Source organism: Vipera ursinii (genome assembly GCF_947247035.1).
Source record: "Vipera ursinii genome assembly, chromosome: 4".
Taxonomy (NCBI): Eukaryota; Metazoa; Chordata; class Lepidosauria; order Squamata; family Viperidae; genus Vipera; species Vipera ursinii.
The window spans coordinates 77,229,045-77,242,175 of NC_139514.1; the positions used below are offsets into that span (position 1 = coordinate 77,229,045).

At 43.1% G+C, this 13,131-nt stretch overlaps 1 protein-coding gene across 1 annotated transcript in view; it reads left to right on the forward strand.

Moving 5' to 3' along the window:
* The window catches only part of LOC310640342 (arylsulfatase H-like), a gene marked incomplete at both ends in the record, with an annotated part of 123,965 nt that extends 111,962 nt beyond the window's left edge, over window positions 1-12,003 (forward strand). The window contains one exon of the mRNA XM_083362556.1: window positions 11,651-12,003. Coding sequence (XP_083218682.1) covers window positions 11,651-12,003 — 353 coding nt within the window. The remainder of the gene's footprint in view (window positions 1-11,650) is intronic.
* Window positions 12,004-13,131: the final 1,128 nt, after the last annotated feature.

Sequence of the window (13,131 nt, forward strand, 5' to 3'; positions counted from 1 at the left end):
TGTGAAACCACAATAACATGATGAGAGTCAATGTATTTGCTCCATTTTGAATTATCATCAATGCCCATAAATCTCATCCTTTTTGCTGCAGGACCCCCTTTCTTTCTTTGGGCTAAAGGAATATTCACCATAGCATAGGAACCAAAAATATGGAGATGTGAGAGATCAGGCTTGTGTCCATACAACATGAAATAAGGGGTCTGATTTATCACACTACTCCAAGTGCGGTTGATGATATGGTTAGCATATTTGATAGCTTCACCCCAGTATGGAAGACTGAGGTTAGCATCTTCAAGGAGGCAATGCATCATGGTTTGCAAAAACCCATTTCTGTGTTCTGCCACTCCATTTTCAGCTGGAGTATAAGGAGCGGATGTCTGATGTACTATCCCATTCTCACGCATCCAGTCCTGGAAACGCTGAGACATGAATTCAGCACCGTGATCACTATGGATTCTGGCAATGTTGACCTCGAATTGGGTATAGACAAGACTAGCAAAGTCTTTAAAGATCTGAAAGGTCTCAGATTTTTCTTTCATAGGATATACGTATCCATATCTAGAATAATTATCAACGATTGTCAAGAAATATCTTTTACAACCAAGTGTTGGTGCAAAAGGACCAACTATGTCAGTGTGTACCAAATCAAAAATGCGTGTTGACAGGCGTGTAGCGCGTTTTGGAATTGCTGCTGCCTTGGATTTGGCTTTCTTGCAGACAGCACAGTCCAAGAACACCTTACACCCCTTTAGATCCAAACCTCTTGCGAACTCTGGCATCTTCTTCAGAACACGGAAACTGGCATGACCCAATCTTCTGTGCCACTTATGGATACACCTGGAATGCAAAGGTTTACCTGTTAGTGAATTCTCAACATTAGCATTTTTATTAGGAACCCCAGGCTTGCTGTGAGCAACCTGTGTCTTTTTTGTATTTTTATCATTATTAGGAACCTTTGGAGTAGCAACAGGATCTCTCTCTGGGACGTCTCTCTCTGGGCCTGTGCTTTTTGGAACGTGTATACTTGCCTGCTCTTGCTGCTTAGGCTTTGGTCTTAAGTAATAAACACCACCAATCAACATGGTTTCAGCAACAATATCTCCATCTTTGACTATATAACTTGCTTTTTCAAGATGGTGGACCTGAAAATGAGAAAACCTAGACAAATGACTCTGACTAAGCAAATTACTACTGGCAGACGGAACGTAGTAAACATTTGGAATGAGAGCATCAAGCTCTTCAATATAAACAGTTCCTTTTCCCATGACCTGAACAGGATGATTGGAAAAAGAGTAAAGTTCATGAAGTTCAGGTTCAGGCTCGTGCATCTCTGTGTAAAGCTCTTTTCTGTAGATAACATGTAATGCTGCTCGACTGTCCAAAGTCCAAAGAAGTCGTCTGTCATACTCTGGTTGAGGCTGTGGATCGTTGGTCACAACCAATGTGACAAGTGGAGCTTATGGATCAAGCTTGGAACCATGACCACGACCTTGTCGTCCGCCTCTACCTCTGCCTCCTCTGGAATCTGTTCCTCTGGGCTGGTATGTGACGGGCGCTGGAACTCGTTGGGGAAAATCCTGGGTGGCATGTCCCACACGATTGCAGATGTAGCATCTTGGCATCCTTGGAACGTAGGTCCTTCCACGGAAGGCACGCCTCGCTGAAGCTCTTGATGCAGGTGGTTCCTTTAAATGTGGTGCAGCTTGCATAAGTGCCTCTTCTTCGGCTAAAATTCTGCATACATGATCCACTGTGCGTTGAGCAATAGGCACTTGATTGATCTTGGAAATAGCATCTTTCCACTCATGATTCAAAGAATTGATGATAATGCTGATCATTTGAAAAACATCAATAGGATAGCCTTTTTCGCCCAGTTCTTTTCTAATACCTTTCATTTTAGTCAAATGTGCTCCAATACGTTCACCAGATTTTAATCTGGAACCATGGAACTCAGACAAAAGCAAACATGTAGACTCAATTGATGTAGGCTGATAACATGTCTCTAACTGAGTCCAAATTTGTTGGGCAGTTGCATCTTGTGAAAACATGAGCTGCAATTCAGTGTCCATTGACATCAATAATGTTGTGCATGCTCTATTATCCAAGTCCCATATGTCAGGAGTCCATGGCTGGGCAGGAGGATTAAACACCATCATGTGAGTACCTTCTCTGCGTAACAAAAGTCCAACCTCACTGACCCATGCCCTGTAATTCTGTCCTGACTTCTTCAATTTTGAGTCACCAGCCAGTGGTACAATGGAAGGTGTTTGATGAGGAATATACAATTGGGGTACTGGCTGTGCAGGTTGTGCAATCCGACCATAACCTGCAGGGGGCACCAGTGGCGTCTGTGCCTGTGCCTGGACATGCGGCAGTTGCATTGAAGCTGCCGGTAGTCTTGGTGCTGGCTGTGACTGTCTTTGAGCTGCTATTCCACCCTGGCCAGCAGGAGGCGCTGGCGCTGGGGCTGGTGCAGTAGCATAACCTGCAGATGACACTGGCCTTCGCATATAAGAACCCGGTGGCAATTGCATGTGGGTTAAATATGGCTGTGCTCTGCCAGGTAGAGGGACTTGCATAGAAGCAATATTAACAGGAGAAGCAATAGTAACAGGAATCCTAGCACCATCAGGGACTGGAGCCTCAGATAACAGCAGAAATCTTGTATCTCTGAGCAAAGACTCCTCCATAGACAATTGCGAGAGTGAGAGCTCCAATTTATGTCTTAATGCAGCTTCACCAGTAGATGGTGCTATAACATTTGCTTCAGGCATCACTGTGGCTCTGTATGTCCTTTGGGACAGCCCATAATCATGTGACATAGGAGCCTCCGGTTCCCATTCGTCTTGCATGACACTCAATGATGGGCATGACTTTGGCTTTGGGAAAGAAGGAGGCAATATGGCTTCTCCTTGTGGGTGTGGCAATATGGCCGGTTCATGCTCATAATTCCTCTCATATTGCTGAACCATTGACACATATTCCTTTGCCTGCTGCAAACGCCTTTCAAAACCCCCAATTTGTTCACAATAGCCTTGCATAGCCCTATCTCGCATAGTTTGCTTGGGGCTTGAAGGAGCAGAAGAAATTTTCTTCGGCTGAACTTTAGGTTTCGCTCCAAGCCTTTGAAATTCATCTTGAGCCCCTGGAGTGTGAACATTTCCAAAAGCAGCTGCCAGGGAGCTTGGAAAAGTAGAAAAAAGGAGTGACTGACCTTGCATCGTCGACAGGAGCAGGTGCGTCTTCTCCAAGGCGTGTGGCCGAAGCTATCGGAGTTCTTAAAGTGGAAGGGAGCTGCCCCACAGAAAGACTCCTTTTCAGCCGTGGCTTCCTTCCTGACATGTTTCAGCAGTTAATCACCGCTGCCTTGCTAGCACTAACTAACTGATAACAGCCGCAGAAACATACATCTCTAAAAACATAAATCAAACCATCCTCGATACCAAAATGTCAAGGTAAAAATCACCTTTGTAGAGGGCGACGGACCGTGCTTCAGAGAATGCATGATGTGCATGCAGGAAGGCAATAAAAACACGACGCATAATCTTACTAAATACCTTTTACTTACAAAAATTTAAAAACTAAATATATATTATACAGAGCTAGCTCACTACATCCTAACATAACAGTCAGTAACAGCAAAGTGAATAAAACAATAAACAATAACTCAGAACTTTCTCTAGACATGCACACTAAACAGACTGAAACCATAACATAGCTAGTCATATGGGATTCACTATGGTTACCAGATAAGTTATCACAACAGGTGCAGAGAACAGGGGAAATGTACAGTTAGAAATGAACTTTCTGACGAACAAAAAAAAAAAGTGCAGTGACAGGGTTTGCCAACTCTGCAAAGACTCAACCTTACTCGGCTCCATTGCGATGCCCTCAGGAGAAATGCGGTGACCCAGGAAATTGATGGTCACCCGGTAGAACTGGCACTTCTCCAACTTGGCAAACAACCGATGTTCTCGGAGTCGCTGCAGGACCTGATGGAGATGCTGATGGTGCACCTCACGCGATGGGGAGTAGATCAGGATGTCGTCCAAGTAGATCACGACAAACTGATCCAACAAATCCCGGAAAATGTTGTTCATGAAATGCTGAAACACGGCAGGGGCGTTGGTCAGGCCAAATGGCATCACCGTGTACTCAAAATGTCCATAACGAGTACCAAACGCCGTCTTCCACTCATCACCCGGGCGAACCCTGACAAGGTTGTAAGCTCTACGCAGGTCCAGTTTCATGAAGATCTTAGCCTCCCAGAGTTGGTCCAAGAGTTCGGGGATGAGGGGCAGCGGGTAACGATTGCACACCGTGATGGCGTTGAGTTTCCTATAATCGCAGCAAGCCGCAATTCACCGGACTTCTTTTTGACGAAGATCACGGGTGCAGACATTGGCAAGGATGAGGGCCGGATGAAACCACGAGCCAAATTCTTCTCCAGAAAGTCCCACAATGCAGCCAATTCGGGGTCCGACATGGAGTACAAACGCCCCACTGGGAGAGGCGCATCAGGGATTAAATCAATGGGGCAGTCATAGGGCCTGTGCGGGGGTAATTGATCCGCCTCTGTCTCGCTGAACACATCAGCAAAGTCAGACAGTTCGGGAGGCAAGGAAACCCCTGGGGAATCCTCCATCTGGCCGGCACAGATATGGCGGGAGTGGTCCACGCACTGCAAGCTTGGGAAGGTGACCAAGTTCTGTGACCAATAGATCTGTGGGTCATACGCCCGGAGCCACGCCAGTCCCAAGACCACGGGTAAATGGAGATCTGAGGTGATATAGAACTGGATGGCCTCCACATGGGAACTGATGGACATACATAATGGTTGCGTGGCGGCCGAAATTGGCCCAGACCAGAGCACTCGACCATCGATAAGTCTCCACTAACATGGGTGGATCAACCGGGCACTGGGGAACAGCCCATTTGGCCACAAATGCTGAGTCCATAAAATTTGTGGTGGCCCCAGAGTCAATTAAGGCATGGACTGGAATCCCCTCTGGCTTGCTTGGAAGGATCAGACGTGCCTCCAATATCAGATGCCATGGAGGTCCACAGGCAGCATCAGAAAGACATCGCTCAGTGTTGTTGTGGGACGCCCGATCTATCACACCGTCTAGATCGGGCTCGGGGCATTTCCCGACAGAAAAGTAGGGGACTTTCTTGAGGCAGACTCGGTCACTGATGCCCGCTGTCGCTTCTTTGGGCAAAAAGCAGCCAAATGTCCAGGGTCCCCGCAGTAAAAACACAACGGCCCTGATCGTCGTCTGTTCATTTCAGTCACCGATAGACGAGACCTGGCGGCACCCAGCTCCATTGGCTCCTCCCTTTGAACTGGGGTCTCACGCACAACAGGGGCTGCAGGGGTCTGTGGGGTGGCACGGCGACTCCTTCGCTGCTGCAACCGAGCATCGATCCGCAGGCAGAGATGGATCAGTCCATTCAGGTCTGAGGGAATATCCACACGGGCCAGCTCATCCAACATCTCCTCCGACAATCCATCCTGGAAGGCATCCACAAGCGCAGCCTCATTCCAGACGGAATCCTGGCTAAGCAGCCGAAAATTGCTGATATAGCCCTGTAGGGGGCGTTGACCCTGCCTCAGAGCTTTCAGACGACGAGTAGCAGTCTGCGTCTTTATAGGGTCCTCATACATCAGATGCATATGATCACAAAACCCCACAAAGTTGTCCAACAATGGACTAGGTCGAGCCAGCAGAGGCGTGCCCCAACGAGCTGCATCACCCGAAAGAAGGCTTAACACAAACCCCAGCTTATCTCAGTCAGTGGGGAAATCAGCTGCTCTCACGCTGATAAAGAGTTGGCATTGTCCCAGGAAAGGAGGAAACAGTTCTGGATTGCCAGTAAATTTATCTGGCATCGCAACCTGGCATTTTCTCCTGGGTGCGGGTGATGGTGGGGGTGCAGCATGGACCTGAGCTTGCAATTGAGCCACTTGAGCTGCCAACAAAGTGAGTTGCTGTGCGAGCTGGGCATTCTCAGCAAGTAGCTGCTCCATAATAATAGTAAGGGATGGGAGGCTGAAGGCAAACTGTTCTGTACCAGCCTACTACCGGCCCTGCAGATTTTTTTTTATTATTTTAATCCCATTTATATCCCGCCCTTCTCCGAAGACTCAGGGCGGCTTACAATTTAAGCACAAACCAATGTGCTTAGCAATAGATTTCATTCTACGTATATACCTGCTTATTAGGGCTTCCCCCCCAAGCGGCATTATTACAAAGTCAGCTTATTGCCCCCAACAGTCTGGGTCCTCATTTTACCTACCTCGGAAGGATGGAAGGCTGAGTCAACCTTGAGCCTGGTGGGATGCATTCCCCTTTTAAACAGTTCAGGGCGTGGCTTCTCTCTGCCTCCTTCCAAGTTGCCCCATTGCCTTCCTCTGTTTAATCCTGATTGACTGCCTCCTGCGTCGGGCGTCCTTGAACAGGGTCAGCTGTGGGTCATCTTCATCCACGCTGTCAGGCTCACACAGCTGGGTCTGCGTCATAACCAGATGAGAGGGGCCTGGCTGAGGGCTCTCATCTGCAAGCTCTCCAACCCCGTCAGCAACCTCTCCAACACCCCCCTCCTCCTCCTCTGAATCGTCCAACCCAAATGCCGAACCCACAGGCTCACCATGAATCACAACAGGGAAGACCATAGCCTTGACTATACGCACTTTTGTTGACAGTGATGTCTCTGCTTTTAAGTGTGCTGTCTAGATTTGCCATGGCTTTCCTCCCGAGGAGCAAGCGTCTTGTAATTTCTTGGCTACAGTCCCCATCTGCAGTGATCTTGGAGCCGAAGAAAATAAAATCTGTCACTACCTCCATTTCTTCCCCATCTATTTGCCAGGAATTGAGAGGGCCGGATGCCATGATCTTGGTTTTCTTAATGTTAAGTTTCAACCCAACTTTTGCACTCTCCTTCTTTACCCGCAAAAACAGGCTATTTAGTTCTTCTTCACTTTCTGCCATTAGAGTGGTATCATCTGCATATCTTAGGTTGTTGATATTTCTTCCAGCAATCTTAATTCCAACTTTTGATTCATCTAACCCTGCCTTTCTCATGATGTGCTCTGCATATAAGTTAAATAGGCAAGGCGACAGTATACAGCCTTGCCGGACTCCTTTTCCAATTTTGAACCAATCAGTGGTTTCGTGTCCAGTTCTCACTGTTGCTTCTTGGCACACATATAGGTTTCTCAAGAGACAAACAAGATGGTCTGGTACTCCCATCTCTTTAAAAACTTGCCACAGTTTGTTATGATCCACACAATCAAATGCTTTAGCATAGTCAATGAAGCAGAAGTAGATGTTTTTCTGGAACTCTCTAGCTTTCTCCATGATCCAGCGTATGTTGGTAATTTGATCTCTAGTTCCTCTGCCTCTTCGAAATCCTTCCTGTACTTCTGGTAGATCTCGATCTACATACTGCTGGAGTCTAGCTTTTAGGATTTTAAGCATAACTTTACTAGCATGAGATATGAGTGCAATGGTGCGATAGTTTGAACATTCTTTGGCACTGCCTTTCTTTGGAATTGGAATGTAAACTGATCTTTTCCAATCCTGTGGCCACTGTTGAGTTTTCCAAATCTGCTGGCAAATTGAGTGTAGCACTTTTACTGCATCGTCTTTTAAGATTTTGAATAGCTCAGCTGGAATACTGTTTTCATGGCAAAGATACTGGGTTGCCATTTCCTTCTCTAGTGGATCACGTTTTGTCAGAACTCTCTGCTATGACCTTTCCGTCTTGGGTGGCCCTGCACAGCATAGCTCATAGCTTCACCATGACAAGGAAGTAATCAAAGAAGGGGGGAGGTTATTTAGCAATATGAAAATGAGAAATTTTAAACGTTTAATTTTAATATCAATGTAAAATTAAAGCTAGAAAAATATATAAGGTGTTTGATGTTTTAAAGATGGAATGTTAAAATATAAAATATACTAAAGTATTCATAAATACAAGAAAACTATTAAATGACTGATGGATAGCAATGAGAAATATGTTAATTTAGATAAGAGATAGTATGTATTAAAGGAAAAAAGAGAGAGGAAGTATTGGTTACAACAATTTGGAGATTTGTATGGTAAAGTGGGCTCAAAATATTTTTTTTTATTTAAAAAGTTTTACAATACATTTTGACTTTAATCCCCCCCTCCCCCACCCCTATCCCTCTCCCCCACTCCCCCCCCCGACTTCCCAGAGCTAAATACAGGGCATAAAATCAAAAAACAAACATAAACACCCCTATATTATCAACAATAAACTATAAATTCTATCTCTCTCTAGCTCATATAAAATGAGTACAAACAATATTAATATTACAAATAAAGTAGAAAAGAAAAAGAGGAAAACAGAAAAAGATCTTTACTCAAAATAAATTGAGAAAAGAAAAAAAAACTTTCACCTGCTATTTGCATTCTCCCACCTTTCTCTAATTTCCAAACAAATTCTCAGTTACGCACCAAAAGCGCTTATCTCTATTAATCTTAATAATCTCCAACCAAACTAAACTATAGTCAAAAATAGTTCTTGCATATATCACGCCAAATGTCTCACAGTTCCAAATCATCCTTAAGTTCAAATAAAAGTTCAAATAAAAAGAGTATATATATAAAAAAAATTAGGCAATCTCTAAGACAACTTGTTGTTAATTAGGAGTTTACATACCCACTCTTAGTTCAACACATACTTTAAGTCCATAACCCTAATATACTTTTCTAGCAAGCAAATAACATCAATCTTAAATTGTATAAAATATTAAAAAAAAGAAAAAAAACTTTCTTTCTCCTCTATAATAATTTTACTCCATTGACATTCTAATCTAAAAATTTAATCAGCAATCTTAACGCCCCAAAACCTTTGGAGCACCTCTGTCATGACCCCCAAAACTTCTTTAGACCGCTCTCCTCCTACATCTTCATTGTAAGCACACTTTGAAGATTCCATAACTTTCCGCTGGTCTTGCTCTTGCTCTCGTCTCGCTCTTCTTAGGGCGGCACACATCATCTTCTGGCCTCCTGCAGCAACCGATGAGACTGTAGCTTGATCCCCTCCAACACCATTGTCCACTGTCTGTCTATCTGCAACATCTTGAAACTTTCCCACACCGTATCCTTTTGCAGCTTCCAAAAATGATAGGGGGGTTGCTTTTAACACATTACTATAAAAATCACGTGCCTGAGCCACAGTAACCAAACGAAGTCTTTTACCTTCGTGCGTTGTCACCAACCCAACTGGAATCTCCCATCTAAACTTAATATCACGTTTCTTAAGTTCCTGTACTAGAAATGCAAAATCTTTCCTTCTCCTTAAGATCTTCGGAGGAATCTCTTTTAAAACCAAAACTTCTTGCTCAGCCACTACCAAATTAGTATCATAAGCAGCTTGAATGACTTCATCTCTAATTGCTCTCTTTGTAAAATAGACCACCACATCTCTGGGTAACTTCCTCTGTCTTGCAATCCATGAATTTACACGAAAAACTTTGTCCATATTTCCCTCAATTTCAGATGCTGACTGGCCCAGTACCCCTTCCAGAGCCTCAGAAATCAGCTGCTTTAGATCTTCTTTACCATTCTCCTTTAAGCCCCTAATTCTAATAGCATTCTGCATCTGATTATACTGAACAAGGCTCAATTCTTCGTCCATTTTATCCCTTATATTTTCATTTTCTAATACCTTTGCTTCTAATATAGAGTTCTTTTGACTGAGATCCTCCACTTTTATATCCAGCTGTAGCACACATTCAGCTACGGATTCAACCATAGACAAAATGTCCACCCTCATTGCTCTCAGCTTCTCTTCCATCTTCTTCTCCAATTTCTCCATTTTCTCCTCCATTTTGTTCTCCAATTTCTCCTCCAGCTTTTTCAACTTTTCATCCATCATATCAGACATCAGTTGTGCGTGCTTTCCAAGAGCATCTTGTAAATCCTTAAGCGTCAATACCGGGGGAGATGCAGGAGGAAGCAAAGCTTGCAGTGAGGTCTCTTGCACCAGGGAAGACCCCGCATTCCGAAGAGCTTTAGAAGTTTTAGCCGCCATCTTCCCCCACTTTCACTTATTACGCACTTTCACTTTAAAGCTATAAAATCCATTGAGCTAGAGAGTAAAGATAAAGAGTCCACTTCACCTTGACCTCCTGTACCGCTCTGCCTGCATCTTAATAATCAAAAGTATTTCCTTTTGGCAGGGGTGGTTGCTAAGGCCTGGCTCTGCTCCAAGAATCCCAGAGCAGAGGCGCTGCGCAGCTCGGAGCAACCCAGGCTTCGGGGGGGCTCATCTTTCAGCCGCCCTAGCTCTCAGCTCAGGCGGCCCCAGAGAGCTCAACCCCTACCTGGGGCCTCACCCCCTCCTCTTCTCCCAAGGAGGGGGCTTCAAATCCATCTAAACAGCTGATTGGCGCTGTTTACGATGGAAAAAAACAGCTGCGGAGCGGGCAGCCCGAAAACGGCTGTCTTTCGACGTCGCGTCGCCACCGGAAGTCCTGGGCTCAAAATATTCAAGAACCGATATGGGAGGTAATTTGGGTTAGAAATGTAAAATTTACCCAGGCCCAAAGTTTAAGAGAAAATTTTTATAAAATGTTTTATAGATGGCATCTGGATCCTAAAAAGCTGTCTTGTATGTATCCCAACTTACAGCCCAAATGTTGTAGATGTGGTAGTTTGGATGCTACTTATTTTCATATTTGGTGGACTTGTAGAAATATAAAAGCTTTTTGGATTAAAATTTGGTGGAACATTCCAAAGATTTTTGAGAGAAAGATAAAGTTTACTCCACAATTATTTTTATTGGGTGTTATCACAGATTGTGATACTAAAGAAATTAATTTGATGTTGAACTTGATAACAGCTGCAAGGTTATTGGTAGGGCAATATTGGAAGAAGGATTGCTTGCCTACTATAGAAGAATGGACGCTTAAAGTGTCAAATTTAGCAGAAATGGCTAAGATTTCTGCTTATTTGAAGGATCATTCACAAGAAAGATACATTTTGGTTTGGAGAAGATGGATAGATTATATTCAGAATAAATATGGGACTAAAAAGTTCCATTTAGCTTATGAGTAAATTTTAGATTGTTATAGTTTATTATAATGGAAATTTTTCTTTTTTATTATTAGATTTAATTATATGGTATTATTATTGCATTAGTATAATTTGGATACTTTTAGTTTGCTTGTATTTCTGTTATAGGGGAGTTAAAGCACATTATGTATTTGGTTATTTATATAGTTGGTTAATGTTAGTTAGATTATGATTATATATCTGTAACCCTGTAATCAGCTTTGGGAAGTGGGGGAGGGGAGGGGGGCTTAATGGTGGATTGGGGAGAGGATAATATTGTAATTTTTTATAAAACTTTTCAATAAAATTTTTTGGGAGATTTGTAATAATATGTATTTGTCTGAAATGGAACTATTGTAACCCAGACACCACATTGCTTTTTAAAGATACTATTGTAATATTGGAAAACTAATTTAAAAAAAGAATCCTGCTGCTCTTTAGAAAGAAATAGTTCCAAGCTTGATTTAAAATGGAAAAGCTTTAAGAAAGCTGACATATTTAATCAAGCTAATTTTTTATTTTTAATTGTTTTCTGTCTTTCTTTCTTTCTCCCCCCCTAACAAAAGGTGGAAGTCTCTGGAAGATTCATTATATGACTCCAAACTTTCAACCAAATGGGGCTGATGGATGTTATGGAAAGATTATGTGCCCATGTTCAGGAGACAATGTAACCCATTATAACCCTCCTTTGGTTTTTGACCTCTTAAGAGATCCTTCAGAATCCACCCCACTTTCCCCAACTTCTGAATTACATTTTGACATCATTATAAGGCAAGCTGAAGAAGCAGTGAGAGAACACCAGTTGACTGTTATTTCTGTTCCTAATCAACTGGATCTTCCAAGCAATCAATGGGAAAAAAATCTGCAACCATGCTGTGGAATTTTCCCTTTCTGTTGCTGTGATAAAGAAACCAATTAATTCCTGATAAAACTGTCAAAGAAACAATGTTGTCTATGTATTAAAACATTTTGGATATCTTGAAATCATGTTACCAATGGTTATTTATTTGCTTAAAAATTGGTGAAGAGAACAAAAAAATCATCATCATCATTGGCATCCTTCAGTCTTGAGAGACTATGGTATCATGCTCTGGAAAGAGGTCCTAAAGCAGCATTTGGTGTGGCTAAAAGGGCCAAATCAAGAGTGGCAGTCCCTTCCACACTGAGGGCAGATACAATCTGTCCCCTGTTGAGCCCTCAGATTTCACTGGGATTTCCTCTTTGCCTCAGCCTGCAGCACAAGTGTCTCTTCAAATTGGAGAAGGACATGCTGTGTCTTTAGCCTCCAAGCTGAGTGATCAGAGGTCAAGGTTTCCCAGCTGTTAATGTCCATTCCCAAGGCCTTTAGATCCCTCTTGCAGATATCCTTATATCACAACTCTGGTCTCACTCTGGGCGCGTTCCCTTCACTAGTTCTCCATAAAGGAGAACTTTCAGAACAAAAAAATATTTTATTTTTTTAAAAAACTATAGAATTATGTTATGTTACATTACATTATATTATCATTTAAATTTTAAATGAAAGAGGGATCAATGTTGGTTACTTTTAGCAGCAGAATTTAATTTGCTTTCTCTGTTTCTAAAACATAGTAAGATATAAAAAATCACAACTTGCAAAAAGTTAGGAAACCTTGGAGAACAGAATTCTAGAGGTGGGGCCAGTGGTGGGATTCAGATATGTGAACAACAGGTTCTCTGAGTAGATGCTGCTTCCAGAACATCAATCTGGGCCTGGGCAACAAACAATTAGCTACTGGTTTTGCCAAAGTGGTGGGAACCAGCTGAATTCCACCACTGGGTGGGGCCATCACCAAAAAAACAAGGTTCTTACTCATTGTCACCTTAGGAACACCTGCACTGGAAATTAGACTATCAGCTAAACCCCTAAGCAGGAATGACAAGAGGCATATTTTTTCCCAGAAGGTTTTTGGTCAAGACTAGCTCTTGACCCTTGAAGTAATGTCTTGGTGTTTCTCAGTGCTACAGACTGGATTTCCCCCTAGCCATCCAAATCCTGGAGTGATAGGGTTCTATACCATGTGTTGCT